At 48.5% G+C, this 19,645-nt stretch overlaps 1 protein-coding gene across 1 annotated transcript in view; it reads left to right on the top strand.

Annotated features, from left to right (window-relative positions):
• LOC144148281 (ATP-binding cassette sub-family C member 2-like) overlaps nucleotides 1-19,645 on the top strand; it is a 99,915-nt gene that overhangs the window by 47,626 nt on the left and 32,644 nt on the right. Inside the window, exons 8-10 of the mRNA XM_077679838.1 lie at nucleotides 6,623-6,716; nucleotides 7,873-8,087; nucleotides 12,988-13,164. Of these exons, the coding sequence (XP_077535964.1) occupies nucleotides 6,623-6,716; nucleotides 7,873-8,087; nucleotides 12,988-13,164 (486 nt within the window). The remainder of the gene's footprint in view (nucleotides 1-6,622; nucleotides 6,717-7,872; nucleotides 8,088-12,987; nucleotides 13,165-19,645) is intronic.

The raw sequence follows: 19,645 nt of genomic DNA, 5'->3' as shown, positions 1-19,645 counted from the left end.
TTTTCTCGGCAATTTAACGCGTTCCGCGTTATGCACCACACATGACGGCCAGCTACAACAGCTCAGCTGTTAACAACTAATGCATTTCCCCACAGACCGGTTAGTCGACCGAAAAGCTCTGATAAGATCTATGGACACCCGGCGCATGCGTGAAACCGGTTTTCTATTGCGTCAACACGGGAAATTGAAAATCTCGAAAAAGGAAGGGTTCTAAAGACAATACAGGCATCGATCATGATGAAGGAGTGCGATAGTATACATTATTGTCATAAATCACGTATCGGAATGCATTTGCATCACTCGTAGATGCGTCTACTTAGAGCGCAAAAAAATCGTCGCATGGGTTCGTTCTTCAGTTGCGGTTAGGGTCTCTCAAGGGTTGACGATCCACTGCACGGGCTTTCAGCGAAGGCTGGACGCACTTTTAGAGAAGGTTTTGACGCACTTCTGATGCAGTTTTGATGTGAGAAGGCTTTAGCGCTTCTTTCAACTTTCTTTGGGACGGGATGGTAAAGTTTTTTTTACAAGTGCTAAGCTAGAGTAGCGAAACGTATTCGTTGTACCCATGCATAGCTTGAAATTACATCGCTATATCGTTTACATCGTCAGCAGTTTCTTTTCACTGTTCACTACCTCTTATGTCAGAAATTGTAGTGCAAAAAAATTCAAGAGGGTGGCACGCGTTAAACTTTGGGAATTTTCTGCACTAATGGACATTAGAGAGTACAAGAAAGTTCGCTTTGATCAAAAGAGTGCCATGTCGTGAATACAAATACACAACTCCCCGTAACACTATCAATAGAGAAAAAATTCCCCCGCATTTCCCCGAGGGGGAGAATGTGAAAGTGCGAATGCACGGTTGTCGGCCCGCTTGCGGCGCTTGCGCTCGGCCCCCGCAGCCCACCGCCTCGCCGCCTTCTCTTCCATCTCTTCCATCGGGTTTGTAGTATCACGTGTACACCACGCAGTTATCAAGCCGCTATAACGCCGCTGAGTCGCCAACGCACGCCGCTGACGACGTAGTTTGAATGCGTTAAAGATATAAGGCGCGTCACTAACACTGATATCAGCGTCGTGTCCGTGGCTTGGTCGGTAGAGCGTCGCGCTGCGGCCGCAAAGTCCTCGGATCGAAACCTGGCGCCGGATGCTGTTTCTTTTTTAAATATAGAGGAGTACTGCGGACGCCGCCGCCGCCGCCGCCGGCGGTGGATGGTTTGGGGTCGCTTATAAAGTGCATTCGCACTTTATAAGCGACCCCAAACCATCCACCGCCATTTTTTTTAAGTGCATTCGCACTTAAAAAAAATCAAGTGGATAGAGGGTATTGCCGCCCTACATATTGCTTGTATTCACTGGCGAGGCGCGCATGCAGGCAACCGTGTGAGTGTGCCGTCACTCGTTACGTCGGGCTCCGCGGGATGGCGGTACTTGTCCGTACTAAGCACATGACTGCCCAGGCGGCACAGAAAGTATGCCCCAAGACCGGCCCGTCTATGGCCGCTTTCTGGCATGTCCGGCCAGCATCCAGGTTCTGGCAGCCACTGATCAGGCATTGAACGGCCAACATTCGGCAACCAGCGCTTCGGCATTTTTCCGTCCGCCCGTGTCCGGACGCACAACGGCAGCTAACCGGCTGCCAGATATTCAGTTCTCTTACGGCTGCCGATGTTGAGAAAGAGAACGGCCGAAGTACGGCCTTAGGGCATCCGTTTTTTCTTCGGGAAGCGGTAATCGGCCGAAGCACGGCAGGCGACCGGCCACAGAATATGCGTATTCTTGCGGCAGTTGGTGTTCGAAAGGAGACCGGCCGGAGCGCGGCTGCCGTGCATTCGTTGTTTCAACGGTGAACCGCGCGTCCGGCGGACGTACGGCCCCAGAATATACGTTTTGCATTCGGTTAGCTGTCCTCGGCCGAATTACGGCAAGCGAATGGCAACAGAATATTTGGCAACCGGTGTTCAAGAGGAGACCGGCCTACGTAAGGTATCTGGTTATACGTCCTTTTTTCGGCAAACGGCATACAGCCGAACAACGGCTCGCGCCTGGGCGCCGAGAATTCATGCACAGACGTGTTAGGAAGCAGACCGACCGGTTTTTTCCTGGGGGGACAAAAAGCCGTTAGGGAGCCGAACGACGCGGACGCGTTTTTCATCCGCTCCGTGTTTCTACGTTTTAAATGAACGAACATCGTTTGTCAAACAGTAATGAGTGTTCTCGGTGAACGGGCAAGGTGCATGGACTCACTGGACATTAGCAGGGAACCTTTTAGGCCATCGAAATGTCATTTATTGCCACAAGAAGACTGTGCTACACCGACGGGTGAGCTAAGCCTCGCCAGTCATCGCCGCTACCACGCTTCTGCCGCCGGCTTCGTCGATGCATCATCTCGAGGCTATTCGCCCGCTCAAGAAATGGAGAGCATTGGAGACATCGATCCGCCAGGGATGTCCGATCCGAGATGGAGATGGTTCACCAAAATAACTGGCCTTCAAGGGCGTCGAGCAAGCGACCCCACGCAGGAGCTAAACCGCCACCATGTCAAGGACTCCCCACCAAAGAAAGGCAAGTGGGAGCCAAAGCGCAAGTTATTCTGCTTACAATTAAACTGCGACAAGCAATGTTGCACTATGTTGTTGGTGATAAACGTAGAAGAGACTCGCTCGTGCATTGGTAGGATCAACTTCGTGCCCTGCACTATGTTACTTCAGGGGATTTTATGACTGCCTATTTAGAAAAAAATGATTTTAAATTTGCGATAACAACAGAGCGTTGTCACTGACGAAGCCTAGCTGTTAATTTAGTTCCGATGTTTGAAGGTGAGCTTAGCTACTCTTGGGATATGACTCATTTGGGTAAACATAATCGCCAGCATCCTAGCAAACACGGATTTTGTCAGGATTTTCTTGCTCAACGCAGATTGTTGAGTTCACGCACGATTTGCCTCTTGAAATAGATAAGCTTAAAGTGGTTGACTGTATATTCTTGGACTGCAGAAAAGCAAATGATGGTGTTGCATATCACCCTCTGCGTAGTACATTTCATCCTATGAACTGAATGAATCAATTTTTGCATCGTTATTACTATTGGTCCTATAGCTTTGTTCAAAAGTACTGTGTAGTTAACCGGGCTATAGCGAATGAACGTGATTCCGTATACCTGCAGCTTTATCCTCATTTAATAACATCCTGGTGTGCTGATTCAGAAAAGTTTTTGGATGTTAAACAGTCTGTTAACGGCACCTTTACAAGAAAACCTTCATTCCAATTGGATACGTATACCGTAAATTATGCTGCTGTGACAACGGCCGAGGAATATAAATACCTAGGAGTTTATTTAGGGAGTGGTTAGAGGTTAAATAGGCAGGTGCACACCGTGAAAGTTACAGCTGCATATGTTTTTGGCTTTCTGAGACGAAATTTCAGTGAACCTCCATCTAACTGAAAAGAACAACCGTATTTAACTCATGTGCGCTCAATCTTGAAGTACGCATGTGTTTTCGTGGATCCCTACACAAAAGAGCTCGTTGATACGCTCGAAAACATACAGAATATGTCAGTGCGATTCGTATTAGGTAATTGGCACGCTCAACTTAGCATGAGAGAAAGTAAAAATAAACTGAAATGGCAGGACGTGAAAGATCACAGACGAAACCACAGGTTTAACTTTTTTCGTAATATCTATCATTCGAAAACTGTTGTAGAAGGGGAGAAGTATGTCCAAGCGCCATTCTACATATCGCAAAGTGGGACCGCTAGCTTAAAGCAAATTATTATCTTTCCTTTAAAGGTGACGCCTTGCGCGATTCATTTTATTTTACATCAATACTGCAGTGTAATTATCTTCCACGTATGATTGCATTAACTGTTTATATTGACGATTTTCAGCGCGCTTTGTAGAATTATTTTGTTATTTTGTCTCATATTTAATGCTTATTGTTATGTATCTCCCTTCTGTAATGCATGCAAAGGCAAGCAGGCATGAAATAAATAAATAAATAAATAAATAAAACAATGAATAAATAAATGAATAAAAATAAATAAATAAATAAAACAATCAATAAGTAAATCAAAAAAAATAAATAAATAAATGAATAAAGAAGTAAATAAATAAAATTCCAGAGGGGCAAGTTTGCCTCCGACGGGTTGAGAACCCTACGCATTCCACCTTGACCAATAAAATATTTATTGCCCTATTCGTTGCAGTATGCAAGGTTTCCTGTATACATGCTACCATTGCTATGTTATTGGTTTGAAACAAATTATGTAACTTTACGCCTTTCCTTGCGTGAACACAAAGGGATACAACTGCAGCCACCTGAAGCAGGGCGTCATTCGCGACGCGCCTAGAATTTTTTTAACGTAGTATGACATTAGAGGAAAATTAAGCTCTTTTGGACTATTAAGTGGTGTGGACGTATACTCATGAAAACAACATTAAAATAGATTGAAAATGAAAGTACCTGTTCGCTCCTTCTTAGGATTAGCCCTGCGCAAGATCATCAGGAAAAGTTGATCGAGTAGAAAATGTCTTTGCAAGAAAAATGGGGAAAAACTGGATATACTTTTTTGTGAAGGAGTTATATTAAATGCTCCTGAGTGTTTTGTTGAGGACCAAAACGCTTCGTAAAGGCATTCACGCCGGTTTTATATTCATCAAAATTGGTCAAGCAACTGTTATAAAAATAGTTTATGTAGTCATAGCATGAAAGTGTTCCGGAATATTGCCCTAAAAGAAATTGGCTAAAAGCGGCGCAGTTTATCTCTCTGAAATTCAACCCACTAAAGTATGCGCCTTCCGCCCCCCCCCCCCCCCCCCTCCTGTTTTCCCGTTTATTACAGGTAAGCCGCCCCACAGAGGATATCAGGACCTGGACAATACATCTATTCAAGCTCTACAAAGAACTGAATATTTTCTGTGTTCGGCAGTAAATGAGGCACAGCAATTAAAGGAACGACAATTTGTGAGCACTGTTTAATAAACGAATTTTGCTGTCTACTGAGGCTGGTAATTAAGCAAGGCTGCGCTGAAAGCTTGACGGCTGGTGGTTGCGCGCGAGCTCACTTTGATGTGGCTGCATTGGACCCAAAATGCTGGGTTTGTGCTGCTTCTGCACTGCGCGAATGAGTCATCTGCTTGCGCGACATGCAGTGACCGGCCTCAGTACAGCTAACGTACTGTGGCTGAACTCCAATGCCCGTAGCACGGCCGTATTTCCGGTAGCTGTTGTCCGGCTGGAGTCCGACGACCGCATCTCGGCTGTCCTCCGGCGGACGTACTTCGGCCGTACACGGGTGACTTTGGAATGGCCGGAGCCCTACGGCTGGAGTCTGGCCGTATGACCGTAAGCCGGTCGAATGGCCGACGGACACTGGCCGTTGGACAGCCATGGGAGTACGGCCGTATACGGCCAAAAGGCCCACATTTGGACATGGGCCGAACATGGCTGCCGGAAAACGGCCGGACAGAAAATGACCGGCCAAAGTACACCGGCCTGTTTTAGGCCGAACAGTCCTGTGCTGCCCGGGTGTGTTTCACGTTTACAAACTCTACCTCGCCTAACGCCAAGTATTACCTCGAGTCCAATGTGAGTGCGATTAATAACATCTCTGTTGACACCACCGCTGAGAATCGGGTTGAAACGGAACAGGCGACGCACGCCGGCGTTTTTTTTTTTTTTCTTCGGCGTGCGGGCCCAGTGACCCAAGTCGCGCCATGTCCGTGGTGCATACGCCATGTCTGTGGCCGTTTCCAGGGTTGCCAAGCGACGAAATTGACGGCTAAACTTTCCAACGAATACCACCTATACGCTCGTCGACACTACTGCTTATTGGTGACATATCAGATCGTCAACTGCGAAATTGAAATGGTACGGCATGCCCTGCCGCTTATTTTAAACAACAGCACGAAGGGACATCTAAACGATAAAAAAATATGGAGAAAATGTCCGCATAGCACATACTTTTAACAGGATTCCAACGTTTTTCTATTAAAATGATCATTAAGGGCCCCCAAAGGAGGTATTTCAAAACGGGACATACAAACCAAAGTAAAAAAATCAAGATGATTGAACATACTCAGAAAGATGTACATGTATTAAAAGTGGCAGGAAAAACACATATACGAAGGTAACATTCATGCTTATCAAGCAGTACAAAAGTGAAGATCGCACCAGAGAACAGCTTATAGAAAAACAGCCAGGTAATAACAAATAGTAAGTTATGACGCGGATAATTGACTAAAATATTGTGCATTACATCTTAACTAATACGTATCCACAAAACAGGAAAATTTTTTTTCTGAAATATGAAGTGATCCTTGCAAGTTTAGTTTCGGGACCAGTTATAGTACGGTCGCAATAGCCACTCGAGAATAAAGGGTTTGTACCTTCTTGTTCGAGCACTTCAAGAAGAAAAAGTGCCCGACTTGTATTTCATTGCCTAAGAAGATTTTTTATTGCGGTGTTAAGAGGAGTGTCTACAATACAAGCATTGCTGTTTGTTTATGATTGCTTTTAAATATAGGAAGCAATAGTTTACGAAAGCGGGAAGGAATTCAAAGGTATGGCAACACCCATATTCTTTACTTTCAATTTACCTGAGCACGTTTTATTTTTTTTTTTCAGTCATATTTTGCAATCAAGCGGATCGCCACGTTGTACAGCGAAGACGAACGTCATGAGAGCGCAACTAAAACCATAGAGGACACTCAACTAAAAGGTAACTAAGTAGTTGTTTTTACAGGTGACCGCTAGCGACATTGTGGGAAAAAATCGCGGAGCCCTTGCAGGACGTCAAAATTAAAATGCGCGAAATTTTCAAAGCCGCAGTCATTTAAAAAAGTGCGAGCGCAACATTTACTTTTTCAACCAATCGATTAAAAGTTGTGCTCGCCAAGGGTGTCGATTTTATTAATTGCGACCGCAAGGAGCACGCGGAAGGATACATGAGTACCTTGAGATGCTTAGTCGCATTACGCCGAGTTTTTTGCGTTTATTTGTCACCGCTGAAGCTACCTATATTAACCATTACACTGTAAGTCAAATATGGTACTTTCTGGGCTGTTTTGTTCAGTCAGGGCCTGTCCCGGGACTGGAAGCTATTTACTCACCCGGCCCGATACCGCCCGAAACACTTCACCTCAGGCCCAACGTTACTCTTTATTTCAGACAGCACTGCGTGTATCACTGGAGGTCTGTCTGCATATTTTAACAGATGCCTCACTTTGTTTTAAGTGTACAAGCATGCAGGTCTCCCTAAAATCTTTACTTAAATATATCCCCAAATCCAACACCTAAATAGCTTTCCCCAAATTTTGCTTAAGGTGGTATCCTAATCGCCCGTAAGTGTTTTCCCACGTTACTCTAGTTTCGAGAAATCCGTTAACTTTTGGACTACACCATCAGGACAATATTCTTCAGACGCGAACCAAATGTAAGGAATATCAGGCCTTCTGAGGGCGGAACGGAAACTGTAAACGCAACATTAGGAAAGCATAACGCGCTGCGAAATTTCTTCTCTGCCTCTTGTGAGATGGATAGCGCGCATTCTGTGCACGCGACGCTGTGCGTAACAAAGACGCAGCCAGAAAAGTCAATTATCAACCTATGCACCAAACGTCATTTCGCCGTCATTATCCCAGGGAGAAATAGTTACATCGAAGCTTGCTTTCGTCTATGCCGATGGTGCCTTTTTGAAGTGAAAATAGTTTAGCAAAGATCTAGTAAAATCTCACTGAAAAGGTTTTGTGTTCACTAATTAGTGGTACAAAAAACTTTATTGTTCACCAGTGTCTCTGACTACGACCCATTGGTATGATCACCACGGCGTTGATGCAGAAGCCTGAAATAAAGCTTTGTACACTTTTATTCTGCAGATGGCGATATTTTGATGACCAGGTGTTCATTTAGCTGGCATTCAAAGGCAGCCCAAGAAAAAGAAATGCCGACAATTGTCTTGCAAGGCGTGAACATCGGTGCACAAGCTGGCGAATTGGTGGGTGTGGTGGGCTTTGTAGGGAGCGGCAAGTCGGCCCTTCTGCGTGCAATTCAAGGGGAGATGCACCAACATGGCGGCTATTGTGGGAAAAAGGTGAGCATGCATTTTAAGTGCGATGCACTTCTTAAGCGACCCTGAACCTGCGTCCACCGGCGATGTCCGCATAGCATACCCACGTGGGGGATTGGCCAGGAATCTCCTCGTCTTCCTTGGCAACGGGGGGAGATGGGCGCGCGCTGCCTGGCCGCTGACATGGCACATACCCACGTGGGGGATTGGCCAGGAATCGGGCGTGAGAACGGCTAATGCACCCGCTTAAAGGAGTACTGACACGAAATTTCAAAGCTGAGATCCGCTCTAGCAATCAAGTACAACGACAACACAAATAGGTGTCTGTGAATAAATGCATCTTTCTTTCTTTGTAGTTGTGTGTGTGTGTGTGTGTGTGTGTGATCTCTCTTTCGCGAACATTACCGAACCGCGCAAATTCAACTCGTGCATTCGCACTTTCACATTCTTCCCCTCGGGGAAATGCGGGGAATTTTTTTATTGAGGCTGCCGGCTCAAAGTACAAGACTGCTGTTTCACTGTGAATAAGCATATCTGTGAGTAAGAAGAAATAATTATGCTAATTCCGCCCATACAAACACTGAACAGCTTTCGCAGTCTTTCGACTTAACAACGACTATGTCCCCCGGAGCTCTGGTTTAACGTCGCACATACAGGCTAGAATACCTAATAAAATTTTGTGAAGAAAGACAGTACAATATATTTATTCATCTTACACAGACACAGTTAAGGGCTTACTCCTTTTTCCTATAAAACAAAACTAATTGTTCCATTCAATTCCTCGATTACCGTTTAGCAGTTGCAGAATTTTTTCAACTATATGGTTCGAGGATATAATCGGCAAAAAAAAGAGCTTTAAAGGTTCCATAATCCTAGTTCAAAATATCGCATGAAACGAATACCTTTTTTAACAACCAACTGTGCTTTCTCCAAGAAATTCAGCAACCATTTAGATTTGCTGATTGCTTTCTGCAAATTTACGCTCTTCTGTCACAATATCGAGGTAAAGTATAACCACCTACAAAAAAGGGCACATGCTATCACCGTCTGTATCACCGATATCACCGATAACACGATATCACCGACACAAATGTTTAATATATTCATTTAGTAAGGCATTGCCTCCTTGTTGCTGGGAGGTTTCATAACCGCACGCGACAAAACAGCACCGGCGCAACAGCATGAGTGAGTGAGTGAAACACTTTATTAAGAACTAGAGGCCATGAGGCCCTGTGGGGAAGTGAGGATGGGGGAGAGGGGGGAGAAAGGGAAAGGACATAATTCACACAGTGTACACAGTTCTAGTTTTGGAGTTCTATTCACAAGATGCACAGTTCACTCAGTCAGTGGCACCAAAAAGCACAGTTTGCACTGTTGACGTTGGTCGTAGATGGGTATGGCCAGTCCGGGACAGTCTGTCAAACCACTACACCAATTTGTAGATACTGTTTTCAAGCGCGCACTGGGTTATTATTTCTAGAGTAGCGGAGTCGTCACGGACACGACTAACGTGCTCCAGTTCAGTCACGGGTGCAGGACCATCAATTATGAGCTGATGGCGGTTACGGGCGAATATACGACAGAGCCAAATTCAGCGGAACAGATTTGGTATGTCATCAGTGAGGCATCGGTGCAATTGACAGCCTGCTGGGACTGCCCACTTAAGTATAATGTGTGTTGTATAGACAACAGCGTGTCGTCAAACAGCATGCTTTTATGGAACAGTTTAAAGGGACATTGCAGTGAATTTGCCAAACTCCTGGTTTCTGCTTGCACTGCGTATACTGGCTCAAATGAACACACTTTTCATCGTTTATCCGGTCGATAAGGCGGTATTTATTTTATACAGCCTGAAAGAAGAAAACTACTATGCGCAGTTTCCGGCGGCTGCACCAGCTAACCGCAGTGAGCAGTGACGTCAGGTAAAGGGGCTACGTGATCGGACGATGTCCAAGATTAGCATTCAAACAAGTTTCGGTTGTGTGAAACATGCTTGGCATCTGACATTGTCATTGTATGGGCATTCTCGATGTCTCAGTAATGGCCATACCGCGCCTCTGCCATGTTGTCGGCTCTAAAATGCGTCAGATAAGCCTACCAGGACGGCTTGGAATCGTAGCAATCAATAGCCGAGGCCTACGCAGTGGATAAACGCCCTCCGCGTCACCGCAGATGCTCAAATCCCATGAGCTTTTCCCCCGTCTTTGGAGCTTGCCTCACTCATGCCTGTATCGTAAAAATCTTGTTCGCACAAGGCCAAGGGTCTGCTGGTTGTGGCCTGTGCCCACTGCTCGCAAGAAGTCGGTGCTTATGGCAACAGCACGCCAACGAGTACTCGCTGGCGCTTTAGTGCTGTCTGCGCGCCTTGTGCGAACTCGCTCGTGGAGCAATGAACGTTACAGTGCAGAAATGGCTAATTCAGTACAGAAAAAACGTGCACTCTCGGAGACTCAAACTTGCGACTAGCAGAATAATATGCTTAGCGCTCCAGACCACTCGGCCACGAGCCAGCGCTGCCAGTATTGGAAATATAAAGTATGTAATGTATAACCACTTTACATTTTTATTTAGTTTTACCATTACAAGCAGCATAAATGACTATTTATTGCATAGCGCTCGCGCTGTAAGCGTCCCCCCAAATTTCCACAATATGTCATGTCTAGCCATTGCATTTCTTAGATGGAAAGGCGTTCGCAGATGTGTGGTCGTGCTGCTGACCGCTGTGCTTGTTCACCCAGCGCAAAAGAAGTGCTTCCTGCACCCTAGTTGTACGCTGTTCAGTAAACATTTCGGTTGATTTCATTAACTGAGTACCTATCTTAGCTTCGCTCACTCTTCGCCCGCCTTCAAATGCCCTTACATTTTCCTACTATCCTACCAGTCAGCGAAGCGTCACATGTGCGCTTGTGCAGCGCTTGCGTGGAGCGACCTGTACTTGGAGCTTTATACAGTGCACAAACCAACAAAAGAAAGGCCCATTCTTCTATTCACAAACGTGTCGTGGCTTAGTTTCGACTGAGTGAACGAATTGCGACGACCCGTTGGCCGCCGGCAAACTATATAAGCACTGTGCTGACTGACTCTGTCGGAAGGTCGGCGAGCCGTGCAGTGGAGCAGTCAAGCCAAGCCATTTTTTTCTGACGTCATACAAACGCCACCGAAAAATGGGCGAGGATGCAGAGAGGAGGACAGCATTTTCGAATTAGATTTTTCTGGTGACTAAAGCCGCGTAAACGCAGCGAGAGCGGTCGAAACATGACCTACAGACTCCAGACTACAATTTGCGCTCGCAGTACCGCAATGTTAACAACTTCCTTCAGTGTCCCTTTAAGGGGTCATTTACATTTGAACCGGTGTTATATCAATGAGTAATAGTAACTCCGGCTAGTCATTGACTGGAAGCGGTTGGAAGTATGAAGCAAATCAGACTGCCCAGTCGCCAGTTGGGGCACTCTGATTTGGTTTTAAACCAACCGACAAAACTAACGCTCACTGGCAAGCAGTCCCTGTTAATAGTAGGGACTGGCTACTTATTAAGCGCAAGCGATTTTGGATGTTTTGTATAATCAAATAAGACTGCTCCCTTGCAGCTACTAAGCGACAACAAAGAGGACAGTTGCTTTGCATGGCAGAATCGTTTTTTGTTCTTTACCCAACCGGCCAAACCGCTTCCACTCAGAGACTAGCCAGGCCCCCTGTTAATTTCTGATTGCGACTTTGGCTAGTCTCTGAGCGGAAGCGGTTTGGAGGGTTGGAAACAAATCAACACCGCTGCTTTCATACCGGACGGTCGTCAAGATGCAATTCTATTAAACTGTTATCCTTGCGGCGTGCGCGCTATGCTGTTTTTTCGCGAACTGCTTTGACTTTTCACTGTTTCGTCACAGTGCTGATTTGTCATGTGCTGCTTTGACGCCGTGCTACATTGTTGACATGTTTTGTCGCCATCGCCTGCTGTTTTGCCACGTACCCTGTGTCGCCTTCGGTGACTTCACGTTTGCTTCAATGGGAAGTTCTGAAAGCAGGGACCTTGCAGCTTTCATTTCACGCCACCGACAACGTCGGTTGACAACGCACCGACAGGACCCGTTGGCGACATCGTCGTTTCAATCACTCCAGATTGCTCGATGTGTTACAGGGTTGGCCTCGGCTGTAAAACAGGCTTGCCCACAATGAGTTTCGGGGCCAAGCAAAGCTCAAAGCAGAATGCAACATGTCGGACGCAACTTTCACCTATGCTACCAAAGGCATACTTTAACAGCGCCTGTATTGAGGCTTCACTACTTTTTCACTTCGCGAAACATTAATCGAACAGCATTACAACGTCAATTTATATCATTCGAAAGAGAAAAATTCATATTATTGTTGCTACGACTGAGACATCATTTTCAAATATCGCCACTCAAACTATGGCGGAAAAGTAATGGACCCAAACATAAGAATTAAAAATGCTGTTGCCGCAGCATGATGTAAGTTCCGTTTATACTGTTACATATATAGTTTCGTGTCACAATCGCATTAGTTTTAACCAACCTAAAAAAACAAAACGCCGCAACACAAACATGAAATTTTTTTATGCGGGGCCATTTTTACCACATTTCTTTATGTTTTTAAAGCACGTTTCGCGGGCACGTGAACATTTAGAAATATAGCTATGTGCTAATTTTATAACAAAATAAATGATAGCAGAATGTCAGAACGTTTGTTAAAGAACAAAGTAATTGGATGAAGATATTTTTGTCATTTTTGTTTAGTTTTGTCACAAAGAAAATGTTGTTATATAGCAAGTAGTCTGGTTAGATTGGTATCTCTCACACATTTCGGCTGTTATGTTTCAGTTTTGGGCATTTTATTATGGTAGATCATTTAGTATCAATGCACATCACTGTGCTGAAATTATTTCATAAGTATCTTTTTCTTGCAGGGACCCTTGGCATGCGTCCCCCAAGCGGCGTGCATCTACAGTATGTCTATCAGGGATAATATTCTCTTTGGTAAACACTTGGACGTTGATCGCTACACAAAAGTGCTCGACGCATGCGACCTCCGGAAAGACATTGCTTGTTTTCCGGCCGGTGATCTCACAGAAGTTGGAGAAAAGGTACTTGCAGGTGTAGTTGCATGGTGAACGAAGCACAATGCCGTCATCTTTCGCAACCATAAAAAAATTGTGCGAGTTATTTTAAAAATGGGTTCTTGAACAATGTCATTACTTTTGATGTTTGTGAAGATAACTGTTTTGGCCAGAGGTAACTACCTCATTATATTTTATGGCCCCGTGAATAACAATGAATATGAAGCCAGTATGCCTTTCATGACTGAGTAGTTGTTGCGTTTGAAACTCCTTGCGTGTCAGCCAGAAGTGCGTCCGGCGCGGCTGTCTGCATTAAAAAGAATAGCTCTGGTTTAGCTTTGGTTAACCCTATTCGCACTTTCCAGCGAATATAGGTGGCGCGACGGGGTATCCAAAATGTAGGACGGGACGATGATCGGGACGTCGTGTAAGCGCGCGCGTCTGGAGAAAAAAGCCGATCCGGGGCCATTAGTGTCTCTTCAGACCATCTTTTTCCTTGCCGATGAGACACGAAGGTGCTTTGTCGAAGGCGAAGCAGTTTATAACTCCAGTCACACAGTGTTTTGCGGCATCAGGGAGGCCATGTATGACATGCTAAGCATAGATGGACTGTGCCTGCAACCGAATGGCGTCACCAGCCAACCGCACTGTGTGAACGTTTGTTGGCACTGCAAGTTCGGCAAAGGATGCTACACTTCCATCCATGCTCGTAAAATTATTCAAGCACACTTTACGAATATATATTAGGCGCCAAGCAGAACTCGGTAGACGCAACCGAGCACAGCGTTTTGTTATTGCCACCTGCGCAATTGTGTCGGGTAAGAGCGAATAATCCGAGTAAATTAAATTTTTGTGGGCTGTTTTTACAAGGAAACATCCAACGGCGTTTATGCAGGTTACAGGTAATAATAAAAATGCCGATACTAAATATCAAACGCTGATTCCTCTACGGCAGGGCCTGTTACATCAGCCGTGCTGTGCTTTCAGCGCACTGTCGGAAACGACGATGCCGCAGTAACAAATTTATTTATTTATTACAAATACCTACATCGCCCATTCCTGCACTCTTAGGCAAAAAGGACTAAAAGTTCGTCCTTTCGGGGACTAACGGCCTCTGCCACAATCGTTAGTCCCTATGGGGACTAACTGCGAGGGGACGAACGATTAGTCCCCCACCCGGATGGTCCGTTCCGATGCTCCCCAAGGACGAACTGCGTAGAGTGCAGAAAAAAGAAAAAAACTCCGGCACCGGCAGGGATCGACGCCCGGATACACACACAAGGAACCATACGCGCTATCCGCTGGACCACGCCGCCGGGTTGTAGCTGCGGTAGATAATATTCAAGTGTACAGCGTGTAGTTCTGTGCATAACGCAACAGATCCATTGCAATTAGTGCCCGAATTTCTATCTGTGCAAGCGAACGTGACCGCGATTTGCGCCTTGCGCTTAGCGCTTTGCTAGGTTTAGGGACTATTGCTCAGTTCGATTCGAAGTAGAGCCTGGCAACCATAGTTTTTCTCGTAAATAACAATCAACTCGTGCTCGCCTAGTTGAGATAGGTAGCTGGGCGATCGGACGACTCATTTGTTTCCGCACAAATTGGCGCAAGCTAAGTGCTTTCTTAGTGTTCGATACATATGTTAAGTGCTCTATGTAACGTATGTGAAAGGTGTCGTCTGTGTAAGTGTCAGAATAAGGAAACATGCCACATTTTCCTGCATCGCATCGGCGAAAGCGAATTCGGTGTTGCTTAGCCTGAATTCTTCACATTCGCGTCGCTAGACGATTGCGACTGGGAATTGCAAGCGGGTTTTACAGCAGTTGCAGCATTGTCATAGCTTTGGTGCCCAAGGCAATTATGTACCGAGTGTAAAAGATAACTTCGAGACGCTTACCTGTAGCGAGCATTTTTGTTTTGCAGTTGTCATCAGCAACATGCGTTTTTTCTCGTCTGTTAAACATATACATATTCATTACGCTCAGGAATACACTTTTGCTATTGTCACTAATTTTTGCGTTACTGTTAAGGCGCTTGAAAGCTTTCATTGGCCGTTATTACCTCGCACGAATCGTATGCAACACAGCGTATCAACATAAACTCGCCTAGAAGCGTATGGCAATCGCGCTTCGCTGCTCCTTGGTATTACCCGCCGCTCTCTTACCCTAGGCGATTTTCTTATAACTAACATCAATATTTCTCCCGTGGCACCATCTAAAGCACCCAGTGGCTGCAATGGCTTGTGTTTTGGAAATATAAAACTGTTCGCAGACATATGCGCGAAAGGGCAACGACGACGCCATTAGGGTATTAGAGAGAGAGAAACAACGTCTTGATTTGGCCTGCGGAAACCTCGGGGGGTGCCTATTATCGCCGGCCTCCCTGGTGGGGAGGTGACAAGTTCGGCCGCTGGCGATCGATGGCCGCTAGCGCGAGCTGCGCAGCCATCTTCTGTAGTTCATATTCCGCACTGGTCACCGCACTCTCCAAGCGCGGCGGCAGCGGATCCGCAGTGGTTGAGTCCGTTTGCTGGCATTCCCAGAGCATGTGCTGCATGGTAGCGCGACCGTCACCACACATCACACACTTATCTGTCTGGAATAATTCGGGGCACACGTGTTTGGCGAACACAGGCGTCCATATCGCGCGCACCTGTAGTTGGCGCACTAGCACCGCCTCTCTTCGGGTAAGATTCCGGTGCGGCGGTGGGTAGGCTCTTCTGCCCTCCCGATACCAGGCCAGCACCTCCTTGTATGTGTCGATTGGAGTTGCCTCGACGTGGTCTTCTTCATCTTCTTCCTCGCCTTCCGCAGGACGAGGGGGGAGCTCGGGGCAGCGCTGTGTCTGGTAAGCACGCGCGCCGCTCGGTCTGCCCCCTCGTTGCGGTTGGCACCCGTTCCCACCGGGCCCATGTGCGCCGGGAACCACTTGATGGTCACCGGCATTGTTCGTTGTGGTAGGGCCCCGCACACCCTAGACGCGCACGAGGACACTCTGTTTGTGGCGTAGTTCATGACAGCACTGCGCGAATCACACTACACCGTCGCACACTTGGGGTTGGTTAGGGCCAGCGGTATGGCCAGCTCCTCCGCTTGCCTCGGGTCCTGGGCCCGCACGCTGCCCGCCGTGTACAGCTCCCCTGAGGTCGCCGCTATCACGGCCACAGCGTACGTACCTTGGCGGTTCGGATATGCCGCCGCATCGACGTAGTAGGCGTTAGTGTCTGCCGCATGCGCGGCCGTGAGGGCCTTTGCCCTGGCCAGGCGGCGTTCCCGGTTCGTTTCCGGATCCATGTGCTTGTGGACCGGCGGGACCTGCATGAGGCCGAGCAGCCCGCGCGGCAACGACCGCGGAGGCGGCGGTGGCACCGGTCCCCTGTCTCCCTCCCCCTGCAGCCTCGTCTGGCAACCGACTCTGTGCAGGATCGACCTGCCGGTTCTGGTTAGCGTTAGTCTAGTTAGCTGTGCTGTGCGCTGTGCTTCTGCTATCTCGCTTAAGGTGTTATGGACTCCTAGTTCTAAGAGTCGCGTCGTGTTGATGTGTGTATAGAGGCCTAGTGCCATCTTGTATGCTTTGCGTATCAGAGCGTCAACCTTGCCGCTCTCGGCCGCCGACCAGTCGTGGAAGGCCGCCACATATGCCACATGGCTGATTGCAAATGATTGAACCAGCTTCAGGAGGTTGTTCTCTCGCATCCCTCCGTGCCGCGTTGCCACCTTCTTGATTAGCCGTAATGCCGTCATGATCTTCATCTCGAGCTTGGTGACGGTAAGGCCGTTGTGCCCGAGGGCGTCGACGTGCAGTCCGAGGACGCGCAGCGTCTTCACCCGCGGTATGGTCGTCCCGTCTCGAGTTCGGAGGTTGATGTCGGGTTCTGTTTTGCTTCCCTGACCTCTTCGTTTCGGTGGAATAATCAGCAGCTCCGACTTGTTCGGGGAGCACGTGAGGCCCGTGTCCTGCAGGTGGTCTTCGACTTCGTCGATGGCGCTCTGCAGGGACGCCTCGATCTCGCCGTCACTGCCGCCGGACATCCACAGCGTGATGTCATCTGCGTAAATGGTGTGCCCGACGTTCGGGATGCCCTCTAGTCGTTGGGCAACCCCGATCATGACTATGTTGAACAGCGTTGGCGAGATCACGGCGCCCTGCGGCGTTCCCGTGCTCCCCAGACTCTTCTTGGGTAGTTCCATATCTCCCGCCACTATCGTTGCGGTGCGGCCCGTGAGGAAATCACGGATGTAGGCGAAGGAGCGCTCCCCCATGTTGAGGCGCGAGACCTGTTGAAGTATGGCTCAATGGCGAACGTTGTCAAACGCGCTCTTCAAATCCAGGCCGAGTACCGCTCTGTTGTCCATGGAGCCGGCCGGTCGGTCTAGGACTTCGTGTTTGATGAGCAGCATCGCGTCCTGCGTGCTGAGCTTGGTTCGGAAACCCAGCATCGTGTCGGGATAGAGACCTTCTTCTTCCAGGTACGCTTGCCATCTGTTTAGGAGGACGTGCTCCAACATCTTCCCGATGCAGGACGTCAGGGAGATGGGCCGCAAGTTGTCGATACTCGGCGTCTTGCCCGGCTTTGGGATCAGTACTGTTCTGGCCTCTTTCCAGCTGGCGGGGAGCTTGCCCGCCCGCCAGCACTTGTTAAAGTAACCCGTCAGCGCCGTTATGGCCACGTCGCTGAGGTTGCGCAGCGCTTTGTTTGACACCCCGTCCGGCCCAGGGGCCGACTTGCAGTTGATGGTTTGAATGACTGCCCGGACCTCCCACTCCTCGATGTCGGCGTCGAGCTTGGCGTTAGCCTCGCCCGCGTAACTCGGGAGGGGTGTCGGCGGGGTGGATGGAAGGTATTTGTTGTCGATGCGCCGGCGGACCTCAGCTTCGCCGAGCTCCTGCTTCGCCTTGTGTAGTGTCCGGGCAAGGATGTGGTGTTGCGTCCCCTTCGTCTTGCTCTCGTCCAGCAGATGACGGAGCAGGTGCCAGGTTCTGCTCTTGTGGATTTGGCCGTCCGCTTCCTGACAGACCGCCTGCCACTGCTGCCGGCAGAGCACCTCGCTGTGCTTTTCGATCTCGGTGTTTAGTAGGGCGATGCGTTTACGGAGCCTCCGGTTGTGGCGTTGTCGCTTCCACCGGGCCCTCAGTGAGTTCCTCGCCTCCAGCAGGTGTGCTAGGCGGCTGTCGACTTGCGGGGTCCCTTCGTCTGCCTCCACCTCCGTTGTAGCTGCCCGTGGCACCGCGTTGAGCTCACGCGACCACTTGTCAATGTCTTCTATCTGCTCGGTCAGAGCGTCCAACTCTTGTCTGTATTTGTTCCAATCCGTCATCGCTAGCCTGCGGGGGACCGGCGCTTTGCCGCGCAGCGGCACTGTTATCTCGAGGACGCAGTGATCGCTGCCCAGCGTTTCGCCCGTGTTCCGCCAGCGGACTCCGGTGGTAGTGTTGCAGAATGCAAGGTCTGGGTTCGTATCCCGTTGCGTGGAAGTGCCGTGTCTCGTGTGCACCGATGGGTCGTTCAGCAGGTGATATTCCGCCTCCATAGCTTCCTCGTAGAGGCTCTGGCCCTTGGTCGTAGACTTCGGGTACCCCCACGCCGTGTGCGGCGCATTGAAGCCTCCGCACACGAGCGCGCTGTTGTCCCCTGCCAGTTGTTTCGTCGTGTGCATTAAGGTTCTGAATCTTTGTTGGAACTGTTTGGGATTGCTATAGACGTTTACTATGTAGGTGCTCTCCTTTCTCTTGCGGCCCGTGACGACCTCGATGGCTAGGTGCTCGATGGCGCTGTTTTGGAGCAGGCCGTGTTCGATATAAGTGAGTCCCTTCTTCACCAGGGTACACACCCCCTGACCCGCACCTTTCCCAGCCGTTCTTGCACTGGGCGGGCTGGCATAGGAGCGGTACCCCGGTAAGCCCGGGGGAGTCTCGGTGTGTGTTTCTTGTATGAGTATTACGTCTGGCCGCCGGCCGACTTGCCTCATGTATTGTTGTAAGAGTGCCTTCTTTTTGCGCAGGCCATTCGCGTTCCATTGCCACACCACGAGCTCCCGCGTTAGCGCTGTTCTGGCCATGTTGGTCGGGTCGTGCTCGGTTGTTGCGGCTGCTGCTGTGGCTGCTGCTGTTGGTGGGTTATCTCGTTGAATCGTGTTAGGAGTTGTTGTAGCATGCGTTCCATGTTGGCCATGCGGACGCTCATGTCTGCTGTAGTTGATGGCTCTGTGACTGCATCCCGGTCCACCGCGGCTGTGGTAATTCCAAGCTTATGCGTTACCCGAGGATTCACACTAGACCACAAGACAACTTCTACTGCCACTGAGTTGGTTGCCATACGGGAGGCGATTCGTTTAGTCTCCCGTGAATCACCTCAAGCTTGGACCCTGTTTTGTGATTCCAAGCCAGCACTCCAGGTCCTCAACGGAGTTATGAGGCAAGGACCCTATTATGCCCTTGTTGCGGAAGTACTCGAATTATGCTCATTGGCACTGCAACAAGGACATGTCCTCACCATTCAGTGGGTACC

This window comes from Haemaphysalis longicornis, unplaced genomic scaffold (assembly GCF_048455015.1).
Source record: "Haemaphysalis longicornis isolate Haplotype H1 unplaced genomic scaffold, Haemaphysalis longicornis Haplotype H1 scaffold_8, whole genome shotgun sequence".
Lineage (NCBI taxonomy): Eukaryota > Metazoa > Arthropoda > Arachnida > Ixodida > Ixodidae > Haemaphysalis > Haemaphysalis longicornis.
Note: the sequence above shows the minus strand (reverse complement) of the source record. Positions and strands in the feature narration are given on the sequence as shown.